We start from the raw sequence: 25,892 nt of genomic DNA on the forward strand, positions 1-25,892 counted from the left end.
TTCTGAATCCCGAAAAGTGTAGTTTTCAGGTGTCTTTTGCATCGCCACAGCAAGGGGGTCAAAAACCTCAAATGCAAATGCTAGGGTTGTGCAATATAAACATATCATTATACCTACAGTGAGGGAAAAAAAGTATTTGATCCCCTGCTGATTTTGTACGTTTGCCCACTGGCAAAGAAATGATCAGTCTATAATTTTAATGGTAGTTGTATTTGAACAGTGAGAGACAGAATAACAACAAAAAAATCCAGAAAAACACGTCAAAAATGTTATAAATTAATTTGCATTTTTATGAGGGAAATAAGTATTTGACCCCCTCTCAATCAGAAAGATTTCTGGCTCCCAGGTGTCTTTTATACAGGTAACGAGCTGAGATTAGGAGCACACTCTTAAAGGGACGTGCTCCTAATATCAGTTTGTTACCTGTATAAAAGACACCTGTCCACAGAAGCAATCAATCAATCAGATTCCAAACTCTCCACCATGGCCAAGACCAAAGAGCTCTCTAAGGATGTCAGGGACAAGATTGTAGACCTACACAAGTCTAGAATGGGCTACAAGACCATTGCCAAGCAGCTTGGTGAGAAGGGGACAACATTTGGTGCGATTATTCGCAAATGGAAGAAGCACAAAAGAACTGTCAATCTCCCTCGGCCTGGGGCTCCATGCGAGATCTCACCTCGTGGAGTTGCATTGATCATGAGAACAGTGAGGAATCAGCCCAGAACTACACGGGAGGATCTTGTCAATGATCTCAAGGCAGCTGGGACCATAGTCACCAAGAAAACAACTGGTAACACACTACGCCGTGAAGGACTGAAATCCTGCAGCGCGCACAAGGTCCGCTGCTCAAGAAAGCACATATACATGCCTGTCTGAAGTTTGCCAATGAACATCTGAATGATTCAGAGGACAACTGGGTGAAAGTGTTGAGGTCAGATGAGACCAAAATGGAGCTCTTTGGCATCAACTCAACTCGCCGTGTTTGGAGGAGGAGGAATGCTGCCTATGACCCCTGGAACACCATCCCCACCATCAAACATGGAGGTGGAAACGTTATGCTTTGGGGGTTTTTTCTGCTAAGGGGACAGGACAACTTCACCGCATCAAAGGGACGATGGACGGGGCCATGTACCGTCAAATCTTGGGTGAAAACCTCCTTCCCTCAGCCAGGGCATTGAAAATGGGTCGTGGATGGGTATTCCAGCATGACAATGACCCAAAACACACGGCCAAGGCAACAAAGGAGTGGCTCAAGAAGAAGCACATTAAGGTCCTGGAGTGACCTAGGCAGTCTCCAGACCTAAATCCCATAGAAAATCTGTGGAGAGAGCTGAAGGTTCGAGTTGCCAAACGTCAGCCTCGAAACCTCGAAATCTGCAAAGAGGAGCGGGACAAAATCCCTCCTGAGATGTGTGCAAACCTGGTGGCCAACTACAAGAAACGTCTGACCTCTGTGATTGCCAACAAGGGTTTTTAAACCAAGTACTAAGTCATGTTTTGCAGAGGGGGTCAAATACTTTTTTCCCTCATTAAAATGCAAATCAATTTATAACATTTTTGACATGCATTTTTCTGGATTTTTTTGTTGTTATTCTGTCTCTCACTGTTCAAATAAATCTACCATTAAAATTATAGAATGATCATTTCTTTGTCAGTGGGCAAACGTACAAAATCAGCAGGGGATCAAATACTTTTTTCCCTCACTGTACATGGTATGACACTGCCACGACATCCACTGTTTTATATTGGTTATATTATATCATCAAACGTTACCCATTTCATGTAGGAGCTCTACAAACACCACGCTACACTAGTGAATGAATTCAGCATGACAGGATATTTATTTTGGCCAAGCAGTGGTTTCATTTAAAAAATGCTGCCTGGCAGCTTAATATGTGCTGCACTTTTTAAAAAAAATTTGGTACAGGCTAATGGTTTTTTTTGGCTGGTTTTGAAGTGCAATCACAGGTTGCTTCTGCTTCGTGCCTCACAATGAAGACACATGAAAATAGCAGCTGTGAACAGGAACCGTCCTGAGTGTCCAGTGGTGATCAGCTCATGTTCATAGGGAGATGTTCATACCAAGTCTGGAAAAAAAAAACCTACATTTAAAAAAAAGGAACCCATGGCTCACCATTAACTGGTTTCTGGTGCAAGGAATCCACAAAATTGCGGGGGTTCTCAATGCTGTATTTGAGGTCTCGAATCGTGTGCGCACCTCCACCCTCAGACCACAGGCCTTTCTTAGAAGCCTTCGCCTGGTCCTCCAAATCACACAGTCTGGCCTGCTCAGGGCTAACACACACACACACACACACACACACACACACACACTTTGTTTTAACAAAGCCATAAGTAACAAAGTTCATCTAAGTACACTTAAAGCATACACTATAAGCTTACCATGATAAAATTTGCACTATAGAAAATTGGAAGAAAAAAAATCCACTCATTTCACATCAAACTTTAAGTTAGAATGCTTTTTGTGTTCCAATACCACCACCACTGCAGGGTTTACACTTTCAGGGCTTTGGACAATTAAAGCTTCTTAAAAATTTCTCTTTATGCTTTATGACATCACTCTCTGTGCTGCATGGGGAATATGACAGATGATCAATAAGCAAAGCAGGATTGATCATGTACAGGACTAGACCAAAACAACTACTATTGCAGAACCAGCATGTACTTACTCTTAGGTCTAACAGCCTTAAATACATTTTTTTAAAAAGTTTAATGTCGTCAACATATAACGACAACCAAATGTTCAGTTGTTTTTTGTTCTTTAAGTACATTACCAGAAATACACCCTGCACACACTTGATCACTCACACATACACAGGCCCTCAGTGCAGTCACACGACCAAAGGACTCTGTGTGCCATTTAGCACAGACCCGTATATATCAAGTGTGAAGGGGCCATTAAGTGACAGGAAAGCAATAACTGAATACAGGCTTGTGTTCACATCACCAGGGGAAGAAGAGCCACAGCAATAGGAGCAGTCTTCCAAATACAAATATTTGCTTATGAAGAATCAAATATGTGAGACTGACTTCTTCCTTGATGCATGGTTGTATGGACCCATGCATATGTAAGTGAACATGCACAAAACACAAACACGTCTTACTTTGTGCCTCTGATACCCTCTCTGCGGACTGTGGCAAGGCCCTCGGCAACCAGCGATTCGGCAATGTTCTCTCCTGACGTGTCTGAAGGGTCAAATCATAAACAGCACAATTTGAACAATGAAAAATGGAGTTGTGCTACATGAGGAACAGGGATCACATACCAGGTAGGGTAACACAGGTCATGTGGCTGGGCTACCAAAAACAATCCTGGAACAAGTACTCTTTACCTACACACTGTACACTTCCAAAGCTACACATACCTTGAATTACCCTTCTCCTTACCTCTACCTCACTCCTGACCTCTACCACTGTCCCTCCCTCTACCTCTCTCCTGACCTCTACCTCCGTCCCTACCTCTACCTTTCTGTTTACCTCTACCTCTGTCCCTCCCTCTACCTCTCTCCTGACCTCTACCTCCGTCCCTCCCTCTACCCTTCTCCTTACCTCTACCTCCATCCCTACCTCTACCTCACTCCTTACCTCTACCTCCGTCCCTCTCTCCTTACCTTTACCTCCATCCCTCCCTCTACCTCTCTCCTGACCGCTACCTCTGTCCCTCCCTCTACTTCTCTCTTTACCTCTACCTCCGTCCCTCCCTCTACCCTTCTCCTTATCTCCTCTACCTCCGTCCCTCCCTCTACCTCTCTCCTGACCTCTACCTCCGTCGCTACCTCTACCTCTCTGTTTACCTCTACCTCTGTCCCTCCCTCTACCTCTCTCCTGACCTCTACCTCTGTCCCTCCCTCTACCCTTCTCCTTACCTCTACCTCACTCCTTACCTCTACCTCCGTCCCTCTCTCCTTACCTTTACCTTCATCCCTCCCTCCGCGTCTCTCCTTACCTCTACCTCCGTCCCCCACCCCTCTCCTTACCTCTACCTACGTCCCTCCCTCTACCTCTCTCCTGACCGCTACCTCTCTCCTGACCGCTACCTCTGTCCCTCCCTCTACTTCTCTCTTTACCTCTACCTCCGTCCCTCCCTCTACCCTTCCCCTTATCTCCTCTACCTCCATCCCTCCCTCCACGTCTCTCCTTACCTCTACCTCCGTCCTCCACACCTCTCCTTACCTCTACCTCCGTCCCCACCCCTCTCCTTACCTCTACCTCCGTCGCCCCATCCCTCTCCTGACCTCTACCTCCGTCTCTCCCTCTACCTCTCTCCTGACCTCTACCTCCGTCCCTCCCTCTACTTCTCTCTTTACCTCTACCTCCGTCCCTCCCTCTACTTCTCTCTTTACCTCTACCTCCGTCCCTCCCTCTACTTCTCTCTTTACCGCTACCTCCGTCCCTCCCTCTACTTCTCTCTTTACCTCTACCTCCGTCCCTCCCGTCTCTCCTTACCTCTACCTCCACCTCCATCCCTCCCGTCTCTCCTTACCTCTACCTCCGTCCCCCACCCCTCCCCATACCTCTACCTCCGTCCCCCACCCCTCCTTTCTCCTTACCTCTACCTCCGTCCCCCACCCCTCTCCTTACCTCTACCTCCGTCCCCCCATCCCTCTCTTTACCTCTACCTCCGCCCCCCCCCACCCCTCCTACCGTCCCGCCACCTCCGTCTCTCCCTCCATGTCTCTCCTTACCGCTACCTCTCTCCTTACCTCTACCCCTCTCCTTACCTCTACCTCCGCCCCCCCACCCCTCCTACTGTCCCGCCACCTCCGTCTCTCCCTCCATGTTTCTCCTTACTGCTACCTGTCTCCTTACCTCTACCTCCGTCCCCCCTACCCCTCCCTCTACTTCTCTCTTTACCTCTACCTCCGTCCCTCCCTCTACCCTTCTCCTTACCTCTACCTCCGTCCCTACCTCTACCTCACTCCTTACCTCTACCTCCATCCCTACCTCTACCTCACTCCTTACCTCTACCTCCGTCCCTCCCGTCTCTCCTTACCTCTACCTCCGTCCCCCACCCCTCTCCTTACCTCTACCTCCGTCCCCCACCCCTCTCCTTACCTCTACCTCCGTCCCCCACCCCTCTCCTTACCTCTACCTCCGTCCCCCACCCCTCTCCTTACCTCTACCTCCGTCCCCCACATCTCTCCTTACCTCTACCTCCGTCCCCCACCCCTCTCCTTACCTCTACCTCCGTCCCCCACCCCTCTCCTTACCTCTACCTCCGTCCCCCACCCCTCTCCTTACCTCTACCTCCGTCCCCCACCCCTCTCCTTACCTCTACCTCCGTCCCCCACCCCTCTCCTTACCTCTACCTCCGTCCCCCACCCCTCTCCTTACCTCTACCTCCGCCCCCCCCACCCCTCCTACCGTCCCGCCACCTCCGTCTCTCCCTCCATGTTTCTCCTTACCGCTACCTCTCTCCTTACCTCTACCTCCATCTCTCCCTCCATGTCTCTCCTTACCGCTACCTCTCTCCTTACCTCTACCCCTCTCCTTACCTCTACCTCCATCTCTCCCTCCATGTCTCTCCTTACTGCTACCTCTCTCCTTACCACTACCCCTCTCCTTACCTCTACCTCCGTCCCCCCTACCCCTCCCTCCACTTCTCTCTTTATCTCTACCGCCATCCCTACCTCACTCCCTCTCTCCTTACCTCTACCTCCGTCTCTCCCTCCCCTTCCTCCGTCCCCCACCCCTCTCCTTACCTCTACCTCCATCCCTACCTCACTCCCTCTCTCCTTACCTCTACCTCCATCCCTACCTCACTCCCTCTCTCCTTACCTCTACCTCCATCCCTACCTCACTCCCTCTCTCCTTACCTCTACCTCCATCCCTACCTCACTCCCTCTCTCCTTACCTCTACCTCCATCTCTCTCCTTACCGCTACCTCTCTGCTAACCTCTACCTCCGCCTCTCCCCCCTTCCTCCGTCCCCCACCCCTCTCCTTACCTCTACCTCCATCCCTACCTCACTCCCTCTCTCCTTACCTCTACCTCCATCCCTACCTCACTCCCTCTCTCCTTACCTCTACCTCCATCTCTCCCTCCATGTCTCTCCTTACCGCTACCTCCTTACCTCTATCCCTCTCCTTACCTCTACCTCCATCCCTACCTCACACCCTCTCTCCTTACCTCTACCTCCATCTCTCCCTCCATGTCTCTCCTTACCTCTACCCCTCTCCTTACCTCTACCTACGCCCCCCCACCCCTCCCTCCTTCCCCCCCACCCCTCTCCTTACCTCTACCTCCGTCCCTCCATCCCTCTCCTTACCTCTACCTACATCCCTACCTCACTCCTAACCTCTACCTCTGTCTCTCCCTCCATGTCTCTCCTTACCGCTACCTCTCTCCTTACCTCTACCTCCATCTCTCCCTCCATGTCTCTCCTTACCGCTACCTCCTTACCTCTATCCCTCTCCTTACCTCTACCTCCATCCCTACCTCACACCCTCTCTCCTTACCTCTACCTCCATCTCTCCCTCCATGTCTCTCCTTACCTCTACCCCTCCCCTTACCTCTACCCCTCTCCTTACCTCTACCTACGCCCCCCCACCCCTCCCTCCTTCCCCCCACCCCTCTCCTTACCTCTACCTCCGTCCCCCCATCCCTCTCCTTACCTCTACCTACATCCCTACCTTGGTCCTAACCTCTACCTCTGTCTCTCCCTCCATGTCTCTCCTTATGGGAAAGTTAAAAATGTTTAAATAATATATTAACAGTAATATTTATTTTGTTAAATGTATCAAAAATATATACAATTACGATGTTTTAAAATGAACAAATTTGGTTATTCACATGCATTCACAAATATCACGTTAGCCAAGATGACGATCGTTCACTGATGGATATATTTAAAATTTATTTACAAATGAAATAGATAGATAAAATAAACAAAAGATAATTCAGAGAGTCAAACTAAATGTCACACCAACAATAAGATGTCAAAAATTTTAATTAAATTTGATTAAATTTTAAATGACCAATGTTAATATTATTAATGTTAAATATTAATGAAATAAAGTAACATATATTGAAATGACTTAAATATATAGCCTATAATTGTTGAGGAGTGAGAGGGTCCTTGTGGATTGTTCGAAATATGCTAGGGGTCCAGAGTTCACAAAAGTTTGAGAACCACTGGTCCAATGTATGAATTTTAGAAAGGTAATATCAAACTTCTTTTAGAAAGGTAAAATCATCTCAAATGGAACACAAGTTTTTTTACTAACCGAAAGTATAAGCCACTTCCTAGTCAGTGGCACATGACGTCATACGAACGTAACGTGATGCCGCTAGCTTTAGCAGACACCCGGAGTCACCAACAATGACTTTCTTCAGTTTACTGTTTGTCAGCGTTACCTTTTATTCCCAACATGATCTCAGTTACCATCAGACGGAGGCAAAATAGTTAAGTGACTGAGGAAGAAAGTGTGCAACCTCCAAGTCCTCTAAGGCAGGGCCATTTTATATTAAACACCACGGAGACGATAAAACTTTACAAAGCAGAATTTGTGTAGCACTGAAGCACGACAGTGGTGCACAAGCACAAACGTATGTTGATATCCAAAATGCTCCACTGTGTGCAAGGGGCAGGGGAAACTGGTCCGAGCTGTTTAAAAGGTTTAGTTTAGTGCTTGTTTATTGTCATTATATGATGTATGTGCGTGTTTGTAGTGTAACCTTTGTCGTTTATTATAACGGAAGTGATCTGTTAGTAACGAGGCCTCGTTGCTCCTCACTCGCGGTATATACATGGTGATACACAGTATCACATGGAGTGCAAGTAAGATCTGTAATGTCTAATTAAAACACTATGATCAAAAGTAAAACAATATGATTAAAGGCAGTGAGTAACAGAAAACATAACGTGCAGTAAAATGGAGTTTTTATTATTAATTTAGGACTTACTATTAATAATATATATTCTGATGTGTGTCTGTGTGTATTGGGTTCTTTTTAAGTCTTATATAATTGGACAAACAGTTGTATAAAATTTTAGTCTGAAGTTTATATTTGAAACTCTCAGTTTTTGGATTTCATTTTAAATAAAAAAAAAATGCTACTGAAAGTTTGCCCCACCCCATCCGATTAATCTAAAAATAATCACCCAACTAATCAATTATGAAAATAATTGTTAGTTACAGCCATAATTTACATTATCAGTACATTTAAAAATTCCTGTTAAAATCATGGTTTTCCAGCTTTACTAATGACAAAGCGACAAAATGACAAATAGCAAAGTGACTGCAGATCAGAGTCGATTTCACACACCTCCGAAAAATAAAAAATAATAATCAATCATTCACCCTCTGCTAAGAAAGCCTTTATTGTGAATTTGTCTGGTCCAAATGAACAAATTGGGGCATGAAATGCAGACATACAGCTGCAAAAACAATGTACAGACCATGGTCACCTTGCATTAATTCAAGGGTCTCATTTGGTTTACATAAACACTTGATAAGATTCTCATGCAGTAACAGATTATCTCATAAAATGTCAGTGACCTGTTATTTAATTAAACCTTGTGAAGAATTCTCTGGTAGTGTTAGCTGATGCTGCAAAGAAATCCAGATTGATAAATCCAGATTGATAAATCCAGATTGATGAATCCATCCCCCCCCAAATTAATCAATTATCAGGATAACCATTAGTTGCAGGCCCACTGCTAATATGGCCCTGTGTGGGTAATACCTGGGCAAAAGGACGACCGAGTGTAGTTATAACACAGATGTACACAATAAACGGTGTACAGGTACAGAGCCAGAGATCAATACTGAAACGGTTTAAACCTACTCATTTGAAATAATATAAAAGTAATGAGACACAGCAATGCGTCTTACCCTTTCCCAGGTACAACACTCCGTACTCCCTGCCCTGTTGGGTTTTGAACTCCACAGTGAAGCACACCTCTTTGCCAATCATCTTTTTGCGAAGGAACTCGCGAGCCTGGAAAGCCCAGGGCTACAGAATACACACAAACACAGGACACCCAGTAATCAAGCACTAATGTCTACCCAGCACAAGAGAGAGAACAATCCATGAATTCATTAACTTCTGACTCAGTGGTTTCAAAAGTTATTTCTCAGTTTACCCAAAAACACAAACCTAGATTAATAAAATTTTTGAGCTTTATTAAGGCTAGAGCATGAGAATTTGATGCACACCTCATCTGGGGTGTCCTTAGTTTCAGGCTGGCTCTGGGTGGCACGACGGGCAAGGGCACCGGCACGCACATTGCTCAGGTTGATCTGCCGCTCGGGAGGAGGGCCGCCCCGTGGTTGGCCTCTTACAATGATGGCGCATCCAGACAGGACCTAAACAGACCATGACCTCTCATTAAAGTAACATCATCATCATGCAGAGCAATGTCAAGAGTGGTTACAAAGACGTCACAAATCCGAAGCCAGTGTAAATTATTTGACTCCTGCAACAGCAGCAGATATTAAGCTACATCCTGAGAGCAAGAAGCACTAGACTTAATAAAACAAACTTCTCATTGATTTAGCGGACTCTTGGAACTCTTCTGGAAATTTAGACTAGAGATATATCCGAGACTCAGCTACTTATTTCAGTAGATTTGCCGTGTCAAGTTGGTAGTTGGTTTTTTAAGCTAGAACCAATGAAGGCGTAATGACTCCACATATAACTCACAACTGATGCCAAATGTATGACATCCTCCAATGAAGCAAGGTTCAAATCAACTGAAAAAATCAGACAATTCAAATCTTTAGCAGTCCTGATAGCTTATTTTAAACAAACAAGCAGTCCTGAGCCAACACATTTCACTTGTGTCTTTATTTTCCACCAGGACACTTTGTATACACATGGTCTCAACAAATTACACAAATCATATCACATTCAAATTCCTACATTCTGTGTTGAAACTTTTTTCGTTTATGCACATACCTGCATGTACACATCAGTAATAAATGAGGTACAGCTTCCTGTGCACTTATGGTATTTTTTTTTTTTAATGAAATCTGCCATCCCATAAGTTGAGAAACTTCAGGAATCTAACATTGGAGATAACAAATCTGACTGACTTTCATGGCAAAATTGTCTCAAATGACTGTCCTTTGCCCACTTGACAAGTCCTTTGCCCACTTGACGTTGGATTAAGAGTACCGTGGCCTGTTATTAAAACCAGGTCTGACGCTCCTGACCTGCAGTAGCTTCAGAAAGCATTCAGAAGCCTTCAGTGTTTGCACATTTTATTGTTATAGTTTTTATTAAAAATACTACTTCTTACATATATTTTTTTTGTCATTAATCTACATACAATAATCTGTGAGGACAAAGCAAAAGACGTATTTTTATACTTTTTTTTTTTGCAAAAATATTAATATTAAAGATTTTTTTGTTAAACTATTAACATCAAAAACTAAACTCTCTCATTTTGTTAAGTATTTGCTTGGACTACATCTCAAGAGATGTAACCTGAATTTGACTGTGGCCAATTCGATTGACTGGACATGATTTATAAAAGACACACATGTGTGCACAAGTCTCAAAGTTCACAGTGCATGTCAGATCAAAAAACATATCCATGAAGATCAAGGAGCTCTCTACGGATCTCAGTGATCGAATTGTGTCTGGACATAGATCTGAGTAAAAGGTATAAAACTTCTGGGCTCCATCATTGTGAAAATGGAAGAAGCACCAGTACTCCTTCTCAGACCCGGTCATCCAGCTGAACTCAGTAGCCAGGCTGGAAGGGCCTTAGTCAGGGAGTGTTCTTGACCACGCTGTGCTTGACCAACGACCCACACAAAGCTCCAAGAACCTGCCAGAAGGACAACCATCTCGGATATACTTCATAAATCAGATCTTTATCGTAGACAGGCTAGAGGGAAGGCGCTCCTGAATAAAAGGAATATGAAAGGCACTTAATGAGGAAAAAGATTCTGTTTTGATGAGACAATAATTTAACTCTCTGGGCTGCCTAAACGTTGAAACCCAAACTGAATGCTTGGTCAGTGCCTGAGTTTTATTACACTTCTACTGTACACACCGACATGAAAGTGGTGCAGATGCACAACTCATGATCCATGTAAGACATCCTCTCGACTCTTCTGTAGTTAAGTTAAACACCAGCAGGACAGTAACCCACGTGACATGAGAAAACCGTTAACCTTAGTTTGCTTATCTCGACTGATATAAAAACCAACAAGGACATTTTAAGTCACTTTAAATAGGTCATTTTAAAACTACTGATCGAGCTAGCTATACTCCATAAATAACCATGTGGCTAATAGTGTGACTGTACACTAGATAAAAAGACTTAACAGCTGCAGTGTCTGGCTAAAACTTTCCTCCATTAACATTAACATTAACACACACACACACACACACACACACACACACACACACACACACACACACAGTAATAGCAGGAAATGATTAGGCGACTGCAGAGCGGAATAACTTCACATGATCCATATGTTCATACCATTTTCACAATCCCTCTCTGCAGCGCCGGAGTCTGAGACGTGCTGCTCTGGACCTGTGCAGATACTGAAGTGGCCATGACCGCGTTCTCTGGAAACAAACCCGTACAGGAATAAATTAAAAAACGGCTTTAGAACCAATAGTCTTATAGGACTGTTCTAGATTTCTTGTTTAAGCCAACGAGGCAATGCTGAGCACAGTGGATCAAGACTTGCTTCCCCGGAAGAGCACGGAAACATGCATGGGATGTACACGTCGAAGAATTACACTTCCGGGGTCAAATTCCCAGGCGCGCGCTCATAGGGAGACTTCACCCCTACGTAGTCAAGTCGAACAACATCCGGGTCACTGAACAGGGCGACACGTCAGCATAGATTTTTGGAAAAGTGTGAAGATAACAAAACGCACGACCGCATTAAATTAGCTAACTGAGCATAGAATTAGCCCTGCTATTAAAAAGAAAAAACATCAAGTTTAAGTCGTCTTGTTTATTAAATTGTTCAATAAATTAAGCCAAAAGTGAAACTGTCCAATGCAAGAACAGTGAGGAGTCAAAGGAAAAATACAACGGACAATGCAAATATTATTACTAGAAAATAATTACGACAAGCCTAATCAATAATAATAATAATAATAATAATAATAATAATAATAATAATAATAATAACTAAAAGGTTGCTAGGGCATTGACAGCCGTTTGCTCTGGTATCACACGTGGTTGGTTGCTATGATGTTGCTAAGTGGTTGCTAAGGTGTATAAGTTCGTGAGAAATATGTATTTGAACGTAACCCCATTTGTAGGAATCCATCGAACATATGGTGTTATATAGCTTTATGAATAAATGAAGCACAACTGAGCAATGAGGCGTCACTGTATTAAAATCACACAGAATTTGAATTTTGTGTATCATTACATCAGTAATATTTTATGTTTAGACAAACGGTTTACAATTGCTTTACTACATATCGACTATAAACTAATCACCACATTATACATAACCAGTTAAAGCCATGGTTAAATGCAGATGGTTATATACCTCTATGTCTCAGTCACGATTTATGAAAGTACAAAACAATGTTCAATTTTATTCTAGATCTTTTAGACTAACTTGAATTAGATAATGAGTAGGCACTTTAATTTATAAATTGTTATAAAGCCTTTGACATAGTCAAGCTTGAGCTCATGTAAGCTGTTCACCAATTTGTCTTTGGTCAAATGTTTTAATATAGTACCGACCTTATACAGTATTAGTATCAACAGCAATGTATTCAAAAAGCAGTGTGTATTTTAATAATAAATCAGCTGCCAGATAATTCATGCCACAACAGTCCTCCCTGCCAGCAGAAATCCATGTCTACACTACTTACATCCTGGTTTAACACTATTTCAGCACAAGGTTTTCAAACCTTCATTCAAACCAGTCTCCCGTGGTGTATAATTTCGGAGCTGTGATTTTCATGTTTGCCTTACCTGTTTTTTGACCATTCTGGTAACATTCTGTTTTTGATTTTCTTGTTTCATGATTATTGCCATTACCATGCTTATCAATTTGGATTTTAGATTGTGTTTTAATAAACTTTGCCTGTGAATAGCCACTATGATTAACTGCTAACCAGGAAGGCACGTGCACTAAAGTCCAGAGTAGCACAAACTGATAAATAAGATTTTCAGGGACATCTAATGGTTTCTTCATGCAATATTCTCTCCTTTTTACCAGCTCATGAGGTGTTTGATCATCTTGTTTCAGGAAGCGAGCTATAGATATCAAACAAGGGAAAGGCTACTGGCTATGACCTCCAACAAAGTCACATTGTTAATCCTGGTGTGTAAATCTCCACTATCTCCTCAACTCAGGGGCTGCAGAAGGTATGGATAGGTTGAGCATTGATGATAGCACCAACAAGCTCGCACTCACATTGTGCTGGCAGATCAAGAGGGTGTGTTCTTTACCCACCCGAAAAGAAATTATAATGCATGATATTGTCTCAGAGGACACGGATCCACCCCTAGTGCTAATACGCTCACCACCACTCTAGAGGAACCTTAACCAGGCTTTGAGTCTGAGATAAAGCAACAGCTTGACTAACTACAGATGTGCCACAGGAGCAACTCAATCACTTGTTCCACTATTTTGAGCACATCATCTCTATGGACTCCTATAATTGTGGTGTCACAGACCGCTACACAGTCAGTAGAAATCCAGTAATTACTTTGCTGCCACATGTGAAGCTATGATACTGCTGTTTATCATCAGTCAGTCTACACAAGACTTCAGAAATGAGGTCCCACTTTAAAGAATCTAGTGTTTGGACTGATAGTACTACACTGCTAAGGAACTGCATGTCTTAAATGAAAGTACATGCTGTAAGACCTTTTGCCAATAAAGGTACAATAATAATAATGAGAATCATATGGTGGTACATCAGACCTGCATTAAATACAGCTGACCAGGCATCAGGAGGAGTAAACACTGGAGGATTTCATCCAGAGTAGACATGCATACAAGGCCCAAGTGTGGCATAATTACATGTTAAAATTATGTCAAAAATCTTCATGCTAATTCATCTATCCAGTGAGTCATCTCAAAATGTACACTGTGCAGAAAGCACAATAAACCAAACCAGAAGAGCAAAAAATGTCTCTTTCCAGAAGCCTACATGCATCCTTCTCCAACATGGGGGTTAATTGTTTTGGGCCCTTGGAGGTCAAACTAGGGCAGAGGTTGGTTAAACGATAGTGGGCCCCCCCCCCCACTAGTTTAACAACTGCTGTTCATATTGAGCTTGCATGCAAGCTGGACACTGATTCTTGTGTTAATAATCTTTGACTCATACATAAAATAGTATCAAGTAATTGATTATGCTCACTGTGTACACAGTTATGGTTTGGTTCCAAATAACCTAAGAGCATGGTTGAGACATCTGTTCACATGCACATTGATTAAAATGACAATATGGTGAATGCAGTACCACTGAGGTCTGGACTTCAGAGTTGCTCCAAACTGAATGCAGGCAAATACTGTATGCAGGCTAATGAAACTTTAATAATAACAATAATAATCTGACAGATGCAAAAATTATTAAATGTCAAATAAATACCAGTACAAAGGTTAAATTGTGGTTGGTAAATATTGACCCCATTCGCATCTCAGACATTCCCATGTGAAGTTGCAGCCCCAAGGTTGAGAGCCTATCAAGTAAAGGTACAACATGAATGAAGAAATAGAAGAAAATTAACAACAAATTTATGAAAAGGCAATTATTTTTTGGATAAATACTGACGTTTTGTTGCTAGTGGAACAGATGCATGCACATGCACACACAAAAAAATAAATAAAAACAAACCACATTACAATGCATTGCCCAGTTTAAACATCATCCACATACAAGACAGTATTAGTACAGTCATTAAGTCTGATACCACCCCTCCCTCCAGCCCCCAAAAAATACATATTGAGGAACAAAATTAGATATTTTCAGAGGAGTTATGACATACCGCAGGTGTGTTTTAAGCATTTTAAGCATGATTTCTTGCATCAGACTACAGAAAAAATGTTCATCAGTTTTTTTTCCATCCTCAAATTGGCATGAGCCTAATGTGGTGCATTTTATTCCAAGGATTTATTTTGTAGAAATTACTTGTCCTTTAATTTGTATTTCCTTTTCAACACTAGGCAGTCACAGGTTCCCGTTGGTTGTTCTGACGTTTCACTACAAACACTTTTTGTCCAGAGATAGTCACAGCATAAACATAGTCCTCAAATATCACTGTGGACAAAATTAGAGGAGAATTAGATTAGAATTACTCATTTGTATTTGTGCACATTTTTGGCAACATCTCTCTGCTGCATAGAGTACATCAACCTGTATATCTCACCTGACATGCGTTTAAGAGGAGGCTCAGCTGCACCATGAAGCCTGAATCGACATGCTGTGCGGACCATCTGCATGATCACACCTGCTGCACGTTCATCATTCTCTAGCTCTCCTGAAGACTAACAGAAAGAAAACAGCATGAAACAGTTTAAGAATTCATCTTAATTCTCGCTTTACACTATTGTTTGTTTACACAATATAGTAAATATATGTTAGTTTGTGGTTTTAAGCATTTTAAACCACTGGGTCTAATTTATCAACTGATGGGTTTTTTGACCACAGTTTCCCACTGGTCACAACTTTTAGCAAAAATTCAAATGTATTCTGGGTCATTCATTCATTCATTTATTTATTTATTTATTTTTACACAAACACATTTCCTGATGTACATCCTGTCTGGCTGTTCAAGGAGTCAAATTTGTGTACACATACCTGTTGAAAAATCTGACATTACACAAGTTAATCACAATCACACTATCAAATCAGAATTAATACGGTGTCAACACTAGAACAAATTTTAAGTGCAAATACACTCGTGAAAAAATAAGTATGCCCCATGGAAATTGTTGGCTTTGATATATTTGGACAAGCAAACTTTTGATCATCTTTGAAACAGTGCCTATGATTAAAGTTGATATAGATGAACAAAACAAGGATAATTTGCATTTTCAATCATTTATTCAACACAAATATTAATAGGTTATTGTGGAAAAAGCTACATAATCCATCAGCTTCTGATCACAGACTGATGACTGGACAGTCTCCCTTCCCTGGGAGGCACATTGTGGCACATTTTACCAAAGGCTTGGGAATCAGCAGAGTGTTTGTTTGTTTTGCAAACATGAGGTGAATGTTTATGGTCCTCCTGGTTAGCAGTGGGCAAATCCTTAGATGTTCACCTGGGTTCTTTTGTGACAACCTAGATGAGTCATCTATGCGCTCTTAGAGGAATTTTATTAGGCCAGTCACTTCAGGACAGCTTCACCACTGAACCAGGTTTTTCAATTTGGAGACAATGGCTCTTACTGTGGTTCACTGGCACCCCAGAGCCTTACAAATGGCTTTGTAACATTTTCCAGACTGATATATTTCAATAAATTTCTTTCTGCCTTCTTCCAAAATTTATTTTGATCGTGGCACAGTGTGTCACTTGTTGAGACCTTTTAACCTACTTCACATTGCTGGAAAGATTTTATTTAAGCTATGTATAGATCCAGCAGGATTGACAGTAGTCAAGCCTGGTTGTCTAGTCTAAATGAACCGAATTATCAATTAAATTTAGGTAATTAGTTGAATGAGCAACTACCTTTTCCCACCCACACATGGCCAGTTGGTTTTGGATTCAAAATATGTTTTGAATTTTGTTTTAAAATAAGATCTGGAAGAAGAACAATTACATAAAAACAGGAGGAATCAGAAAGGGGGCAAAAGTGAGACAAAAGGAACTGTACAGACTGTGCATTGAATTTGATGTTTAAAAATAAGAAGTGCACAAATCTTGACTGCAAACATGTAGTTTGACCGTGTTAACAGAAATATTTTAGACATGGAGACATGGATCTAAAAAGAATGTATTTCTGCTCCTGGGAACAATGAAAATTACTCTTTTAAAAAAAAAAAAAAAAAAAAAAAAAAAAAAAAAAAAAAAAAAAAAAAAAACACTTTTTACTTAAACTGCTGGTTCAAATTGTGGGCAATATGTGTTTCTTTTGACCAGAGCACAAATTAACCAAAATGTGTCAAACTTAGCATCGAGATAAAACATGTCATGCAAAGTCTTCCTAAGTCTTTCCTAGAATAATACACAGGTTTAAAGATGCATTCAACTAAAGGTCGTAAATCAGTTTCCAAACACCGATAAATCTTCAGGGAGCTCAGGAAGTGACGTCAAACCTACATGGCCGCTCACAGTGTCCGCAGTAAACAACGCAGCAGCTCTTACCTTTAGAGGAGTTATACTGTGTATATACACACGTATTGATCAATCAGCATACAGACATATTCACTTGTTAAACCTGTGTGTTTTATCTAATTATCAGCACATGCCTAGTCGGCATAGTTTAGAAATGACAAAACAAAACAAAACAAAAAACAAAACAAAACAACACAACACAACACAACACAACACAACACAACACAACACAACTCACGGCAAGCACGCCGTCCTCGCTGATCACCAGATATCCAAGCTGGCCCGGAATTCTCTCCAAACCCTGAGTCAGTGCAGTAGTCTACCACAGAGGAAAATAAACACATGGACACCGCTCATAACGAAAACTTCCAATTATACACAATTTGGTCTAGATAGCATTACACTTCCAAAGGACAGCTAAAATTAGCTACAATTATTTAAAATCTTGGCTGTTTTCCATTACGTGTTTAAAGCAACAACAAAAAAGCTACTTTCGATACAGGACACACAAAAACAAAGGAATAAACAAACATACCATTTTTATTTCAGGAGAAACAGGAAGCGCCGAAAACTCCTGCGTGCCTCACGTGACAAGCTCGCTATATCATGTGATGTGCTTCATGTGATTGTTTTTAACGGCGGTCGGCAAACAATTTGTTGTGTATTACCGCCACCTACTGGACTGGAGTGTGGGCAGTAGATTGGCAGAAAAAAATAAAATGGAATTGGAAAATAATAATAATAATAATAATAATAATAATAATAATAATAATAATACCAAAACAATACTACATAAATAAAAGAAAATAAAGAGATAAATAACTATATACTAGCTATTCCTACTAGATTACTAAAGTCTCTCACTTATCCCAGTATTTTTTAGATAGTTTATTAGGGGAAGGTGCATTTACCCAGATGTTTTCCCCAGCAAGTTCTCTATGTTTTGTTTTCCAATCTGCATCTTTAGCTCAGTTCTTTCCTCCTCATACCTTTTGCAGTCTAACAGAATGTGTTTTACCGTCTCTTGTGTACTGCATGGTGTGCAGAGTCCAGTGGGGTGTTTTCCTTATCTGTTTAATGCTAGATTTAAGCCAGCATGACCTATTCTAAGACGCGTAATTATCATCTCTTCCTTTGGGTTCCTGCCATGCCTCACACTCATGCCTACTTGTTTTTGTATGGCATATAGGAGTCGTCTGGTGTCAGCTGTGTCCCAGTATGCCTGCCATATTTTATGCACGTGTCCCTTTATAATGGTTTTGATCTCTGCTCTACTTAATGGTACTTGTATATCAACTGTTTCATGTTTTATCAATCTTTTTGCCAGTATATCCTCAGTTTCATTTCCTTCTACCCCTACATGTGCAGGAACCCAGAAGCAGGAAACATTCAGCCCCTTAGCATGAAGTATGAGAAGCAGATAAAGTATTTGGTAGACAATGTCTTGTCTGCATGATGTTTTCCCAGACTGTATGCTTGATAGTGCTGATAGACTGTCAGAAGCTATAGCGATATCTTGGTTCTGATGATTTTTTACCAACCACTGCAGTGCCAATAGGACTCCTAATAATTCTACAGTGTACACTGATAAATAATCGGTCGCCCTTTTTTTGACTGCTACTTCATACCGAAGAAGGCTGTTTTGACCCATCTGTATATAAGAGTAATTTATCCTGATACTGGTCCACATAGTTTTGAATTATTATCCCTTGTCGTGCTATTTTCTAATTCTCTTTTAATATTTGTTGTAATATTTTATCTACAGATGGTTTTATGAATCTCCAGGGTGGTGTAGTTGGTATCGCCACAATGGGGCTTGTAGCTGACTGAGACCTGCATTTTGTGCCTTTGCATTTCCTAACCATCCAAAGCTATTAAAGTTAGTCCTATAAAACTCTGAGCATTCTTGTAAGATGGCTTTCGTGGGGTGCACCCTGCTATGCCCTTGTAGATTTACCCAATAAGCCAGCATGATCTTAACCCTCCTGATACACAATGGCATCTCTCCTGTCTCCGCCTGTAATGCAGTCACTCATGATGATTTAAATGCTCTAGTACATATCCGAAGTGCTTGTGCCTGTTCCACATCAAGCTTTTTAAGATTTGATTGTGATGCCGACATATATGCTAGGCAGCCATAATCAAAGGCTGCCCTCATAAGAGCCTGATATATATTTATGAGCGATGCCAGACTTGCTCCCCAGTCTCGCCCTGACAGACATCTCAGAACATTATTAATCTTTTTACATTTGTTCTTAATTTTATCAATATGCGGACCCCAGGTCAGCTTCTCATCAAAAAGCATTCCTAAAAATCTCACAGCCTTGACCTGTTCAAGATCTAGCCCATATAATTTAAATGGTACTGTTTTATGACGTTTAGAGAAACATATACCTTGTGATTGTGAAACTGATAGTTTAAATCCCCATTCATTTGCCCACTGTTCTAATTTCCCTATTGCATGTTGCATTTTCTTTCTTAAATATTCTATATTTCAGCCCTGAACCCAGAGTGCCCCATCATCGGCATAAAGAGACTTACCTATATTTTCTCCGACCTGATCAAATATGTCATTAATCATAATATTAAACAGTATTGGGCTACATACCCTGCCTTGTGGGGTACCATTTTCCACTGCATACCTATTTGAGTGCTCTGCTCCTAATCTAACTTCTATTGCTCTTCTGTTCAGGAAGTCTAACATCCAATTATACATCTTACCATTTATTCCTAATTTGTGGAGTTTAATTAGAAGTCCATCTTTCCAAAGCATATCACATGCTTTTTCAACATCAAAAAATACAGCAATTACACTTTCTTTGTTAGTCTGAGCTTTCTTAACTTCTGACTCTAGGCATAATATAGAATCCATTGTCCCCCTCCCTTTACGAAATCCTGACTGATAAGGTTAAAGAAGACCTTTACTTTCTATATAGTGATCTAATCTATCTGTTACCATCCTCTCCATAGTTTTGCCTAGCTGTAACGGTAATGCTATAGGTCTATAGCTTGCTGGATCTGACGGGTCTTTGCCAGGTGTGAGTATTGGCACTATAACTGCCTGTTTCCATGTTAGTGGGATTTTTCCTGTATTCCATACCATATTGAACATTCTTAATACTACATCAAGTGTGATGTCTCTCATGTGACCTAACATGTTATAGCATATACCGTCTTTCCTTGGTGTCGTTTGCCGTGCATTTGATATGGCCATTTTTAATTCAAATAGAGTAAATGGCAAGTCCAACTCTCCCCCTGATGTAGTTCTTCTTTCCACTATACCTGGGTTTTGGGCAAGTGTCTGATCTCTACACTGCTTAGCTGTTGAGGATAGGTTTTCAGTACTGTGGATCTTCACAAAAGTTTTTACCAAAAGTTCTGCCTTTTCTGCATTGCTGATCGCATTTATATTATTGCTACTTAACACTAGTATTTCTACACTGTTTCTTATTCCGCTCATTTTCCTAATTGTTCTCCATATGTCTGATAGTTGGGTTTCTCTTCCAATTTTATTGCAGAATTGTCTCCAATATAAACGCTTGGCTGATCTAATTGTTTTCCTAACTACTGCTTGTGCCCTTTTATAGTTAATCAATGTTACCAGTGTATGGTGAGCTTTGAGTTGCCTAAAAGCTTTATTTCTCTTTTTAATTACTATACTATAGCTCTCATTCCACCATGGCATGCTCTTTCTTCGTTTACTTCTTGTCTTTTTAGGAATTGTTTCTTCATCTGTTTGTATAATTGCCGTAGTCACTTTTCTGTTAATTTCTTCTTGAAATTTTCATCTGTAATATCCTTATTCACTAATTCCATGCATTTTATTTCACTCAGCATTTGGAACATCTGCCAATCAGCTTTATCTAACCTCCACCTTGATATTCTCACTTTGCTATCCTGGTGTATATCTACTCCTATCCTGGTTATTATTGGATAGTGATCACTACCTACTGTCGACTAGTCTAAAACCTGTGCTGATTACTGCTATTTCAGTTGTCATTATTGTCATTATTAACACATACCAAGTTTTTATTGTCTATAAATTCCTCTATTACTGATCCATTTATATCTGTGTTCTTACTCCCCCATATTCTGCTGTGTGTATTAAAATCCCCACACCTTACTATTTTCCCTTGTGTCAACTCACATACTGCATTCAGTGTATCAGTGCTCAGTCTATTACAGGGATTATAAAAGTTGACTATCGTTATACTGTCTTTTCCTGTCCATATTCTGACTACCACAGATTCATGTTCTTTACCTTTATTGATTAGGTTATATTTCACATAATTTCTAACAAAAGTTGCTACCCCTCCACCTTTACCCGTTTCCCTATCGTTTCTGATTGTAGTATATCCATAAATTACATAAATTACGTGGTTTTAACCACGTCTCTTGCACAGATATTACATGAGGTTTATCCGACAGATCAGTCACAAACTTTCTGAGTTCTTGTCCATTAGCTATAAGACTCCTGGCATTCCACTGCAGTATAACTAGGATCATGAAGAGCCACCAGCCCATGACTGAGCGTTAGAGATTCCTGCAGTTAACATTTCTTCCACTCCTTCACAGCTGAGTCCTTTAATACCAAGGTATTTTTCAGCTGATTTAACTATTATTTTTATCTTTTCAGTCTTTCTCTCGGTTTTGCTGAGCAATTTATAACCTCAACCATAAACAACACAAATACACACTTACTCATAATTTGCATATCTTTCTTTACTGCAATATTTTCACACACCCCACAAGGTCTATCTTTATTTTCTGTTTTATAGTCCTTCCTTTCACCAGACACTTTCTTTACTGCTTCCGCATACGTAATTCCTTGCAATGTCTTCACTCATTGCACCTCCACTGCCTTCTTGCTGGCTTAACAGCCACGGTAAGCTGAACTGTGCTCTCCTTCACAAGTGCAGCATTTGAGCTTTACTCCTTCTCCACACTTCCTGTACTCATGTTCACCTGCACACCTACCACATCTCTGTTTGCCTTTACATATTGCTGCTATATGGCCATGTGGTGTAAGGTGTGCTCATGGAGGGGTAGTACCTCTGGTGGGGGTAGCAGTCGTATTCCTGCGGGGGTAGCTAGTCCACCTTTGGTCCCCACATGACGCTCAGCTCTCACCTGTGGCTCCAAGAAGCTGTAGTATGTGCAGCGGCCACACCACGGGCAACGGCTTCGACTGGCCGGCTAAACCAGGTTGAGGGTAGCTGACGGGTCTCAAACCGTCGGTGAGTTTAGGGCTTGTCACCCATAGCATGTAAAGACTGGATCCGGCGGACTGCGTGGAGGAACCATCAGCTGGTCAATGGGCAGGAAGACGGACCCAGCAAAGCGACGTGGAGCGCTAAGAGCACAGCATGACACGTAGGACACCTTGGTCATCCACTGCATCCAGTCTCCATTCCAGCCTTCTAGACTACGTCTTGACACTGGACTAAGTGGGGCCTGGATGAGAGAGTGAGGCTGACGTAGCGCAACTCTCCCTCACTTTAATCCAACTCACGCGCAAGTCATTTATGTCATCATCCGTACTCAAGTCCTGCAGCGATGGGTGAGCTGCGTCGCGGCAGGTGTGGATGCACTGGCAGCCATAGTAGCGGACCTGTACGCAGGCGGCTCAGGCCATAGGGTCGTCTTCCATCGACCTGAAACAGAAATGGATTTTGGCAGCCGTCTGCGCGACTAAACAGCCCTCTTTAGGATAGCGCTGCTTACCTCCGTAGCCTGAGGAAGGGGCTAGAAAAGGTGCCCTAAAAATAGCCTGCTTCAACTACCCCGACCAGCTTACCGCAGCTGGAGGGAATCCCATTCTCGCGGTCGAAACATAAAGAAAACCCAAAAAGTTTCCCTCACTCTTGGTGCGTGGAACATACGCACCTTATTGGATCGTGCAGAGACTGACAAACCAGAGAGAAGAACCGCCCTGATTGCAAGAGAGCTTGCTTGATACAATATAGAGATAGCAGCCCTGAGTAAAACACGCTTGGCCGACGAGGGCCAATTGACTGAAGTTGGAGCTGGCTACTCCTTTTTCTGGAGTGGATGGGGCAGCGATGAACGTCGGGAATCTGGAGTTGAATTTGCGATCAAGACGAGTCTGGAGAATAAACTCTCCAGCTTACAAAAGGGAAGTAACGAAAGGCTAATAATGCTGAAGCTACCTTTACCTGGAAGAAAGCAAGCCACACTTGTTAGTGTCTATGCACCAACCATGACCAACTCGGAGGAAGTCAAAGACAAGTTCTACCAGGATCTGGAAGCTCTGATTGCTTCAGTACCAAAGTCAGATAAACTGATCATTCTTGGTGATTTTAATTCCCGAGTGGGCACGGACCATATCGCGTGGGAGGGAGTTATTGGTAGACATGGCATTGGCAACTGTAACAGCAATGGACATCAGCTCTTGAGGATGTGTGCAACATATGATCTCCTGATCACCAATACAGTCTTCCGTTTGCCCAACCGGAACAAAACAACCTGGATGCACCCACGGTCTAAGCATCGGCATCTGATCGACTACATCTTAGTCCATAGGAGTGACAGGCAGGATGTCCGTGTGACCAGAGCAGTGTGTGGTGCTGACTGCTTGACAGACCACAGGCTACTGATATCCAAGATGAATCTTAGAATTCAACCTCCCAGACGCCCACAGGGAATTAGACTCCCAAAACGCCTCAACGTCTCCAGGCTGAAAGACTGCAACGTTGAGCAAGCTCTGTCTGACGCTCTGACAAGCAAGTTAGAAACTACATATTCTTATACCAATGACATAGAGCAATGTTGGGCGGCCTTTAAACAGCTGGTGTATTCTACTGCATCTGAAACTATCGGCATCACTGCGCGAAAGCACCAAGACTGGTTTGATGAGAACTGTGAAGAAATACAGTCTATGCTAGAGGACAAGCACCGTCTCCAGCATGTGGTCAGCATCGACCCCAAGTCCGCAGCAAAGAAAGATGCTTTCAGCAGAGTCCGCCAAGCGGTGCAGAAAAAACTGTGCGAGATGCAGGACACATGGCTGAGCCGAAAGGCTGATGATATTCAGTCTGCTGCCGACAGACACGACATGAAACATTTCTATAGTGCTCTTCGTGATGTCTATGGCCCAGTAACATCAGGCATTGCCACACTCTTGAACTCTGATGGCAGCACTCTCATAACCGAGAAGGAGAAGATACTGGAGCGCTGGGCTGAACACTTTGTCGGTGCCCTAAACAGACCCTCTTCCATCAATGATGAAGCTATCAACAGCCTACCCCAGGTGGAGATAAACGAGAGATTGGCTGACCTTCCATCAGTGCTGGAAACTCACAAGGCCATTTTGCTCCTGTCTAGTGGGAAAGCTCCGGGAGCAGACTCCATTCCAACGGAAATCTACAAGTGTGTTGGGCCTAAGCTAGTGGAAAGACTAACAGAGATGTTTTGTGGGATGTGGAAGCAGAAACGTATACCCCAGGAATTCAAAGATGCATGTATCATCCACATTTACAAACGCAAAGGAAATCGCCAATCCTGTGACAACCATAGAGGAATCTCTCTACTATGTATCACAGGAAAGGTCCTTGCCAGGATTCTGCTGAATAGACTCACAGAGCACCTTGATCATGGCCTACTGCCAGAAAGTCAGTGTGGTTTCAGAAAGAAGAGAAGCACCATTGACATGATCTTTGCTGCCAGGCAGATGCAAGAAACTGTCAGGAACAAAATGTCCAGCTATACATCACCTTCGTAGACCTAACAAAGGTGTTCGACACCGTCAGCCGGGAAGGCCTTTGGAAAATCATGGCCAAATTTGGATGTCCGGAAGTCTTCATTGAAATGGTGAAACAATTTCATGATGGCATGCTTGCTAGAGTCCAGGACCAGGGTAACTATTCCGTACCCTTTGAGGTTACGAATGGTGTGAAACAAGGATGCGTCTTAGCCCCCACCCTCTTCAGCCTCATGTTCTCTGCCTTGCTTATGGATGCTTTCAAGGACAGTGATGTGGGAGCAGCACCCTATCACAAGCCGTCCACATAGACGATGAGGTCAACTCCAGGATTGCTAAAGCCAGTGTAGCTTTTGGCAGACTCCGCTCAAATGTTTGGGATAGGAGAGGCATTAAGCTTGCTACCAAACTCAAAGTCTACTCAGCGGTGGTTCTACCCACTCTCCTCTATGCTTGTGAGACATGGACTGTGTATAGCCGACATGTTAAAAAACTCAACCACTTCCACATGAGCTCCCTGAGAAAACTGCTGAAGATCAGTTGGCAGGACAAGGTACCGAACACAGTGGTGCTCAGTCAGGCTGGCATGACAAGCATCCACATCATGCTGCGCAAGGCACAGCTCCGATGGGCTTGCCATGTTGTCCGCATACTGGAAGAATGCCTACCCAAGAAGATGTTCTATGGAGAGCTACAGCAAGGCAAGAGATCTCACGGTGGTCAATATAAGAGGTTCAAGGACACCCTTAAGGCCTCGCAGAAGAAATTTGGCATTGACCCTGGCAGTTGGGAGAGTGTTGCTGCTGATAAATCTGCTTGGCGCAGTCAAATCAATGCCGGTGCGGCAGCCTTCAAGCAGAAAAGGCTGGCAGACGCAGCTGAAAAATGTGCTCTGTGCAAATTCAGGAATAGCAGT

At 42.5% G+C, this 25,892-nt stretch overlaps 2 protein-coding genes across 2 annotated transcripts in view; both read right to left on the bottom strand.

Annotated features, from left to right (window-relative positions):
* Nucleotides 1-11,725, bottom strand: part of snd1 (staphylococcal nuclease and tudor domain containing 1) — a 59,692-nt gene extending 47,967 nt beyond the window's left edge. The window contains exons 1-5 of the mRNA XM_017493842.3: nt 11,470-11,725; nt 9,185-9,334; nt 8,861-8,981; nt 3,129-3,210; nt 2,138-2,298 (exon numbers count right to left, since the gene is read on the bottom strand). Coding sequence (XP_017349331.1) covers nt 2,138-2,298; nt 3,129-3,210; nt 8,861-8,981; nt 9,185-9,334; nt 11,470-11,547 — 592 coding nt within the window. The 5' untranslated portion in view covers nt 11,548-11,725. The remainder of the gene's footprint in view (nt 1-2,137; nt 2,299-3,128; nt 3,211-8,860; nt 8,982-9,184; nt 9,335-11,469) is intronic.
* A 2,767-nt stretch (nt 11,726-14,492) lies between these two features.
* lamtor4 (late endosomal/lysosomal adaptor, MAPK and MTOR activator 4) lies at nt 14,493-17,901 on the bottom strand. Its single transcript, XM_017493888.3, has 4 exons — nt 17,792-17,901; nt 17,495-17,575; nt 15,346-15,463; nt 14,493-15,236 (listed from the first exon to the last, which is right to left on the bottom strand). The coding sequence occupies exons 1-4, from the start codon at nt 17,792-17,794 to the stop codon at nt 15,139-15,141; spliced, it is 300 nt and encodes a 99-aa protein (XP_017349377.1). The 5' UTR covers nt 17,795-17,901; the 3' UTR covers nt 14,493-15,138.
* Between the last annotated feature and the right edge of the window lie 7,991 nt (nt 17,902-25,892).

This window comes from Ictalurus punctatus, chromosome 19 (genome assembly GCF_001660625.3).
Source record: "Ictalurus punctatus breed USDA103 chromosome 19, Coco_2.0, whole genome shotgun sequence".
Classification (NCBI taxonomy): domain Eukaryota; kingdom Metazoa; phylum Chordata; class Actinopteri; order Siluriformes; family Ictaluridae; genus Ictalurus; species Ictalurus punctatus.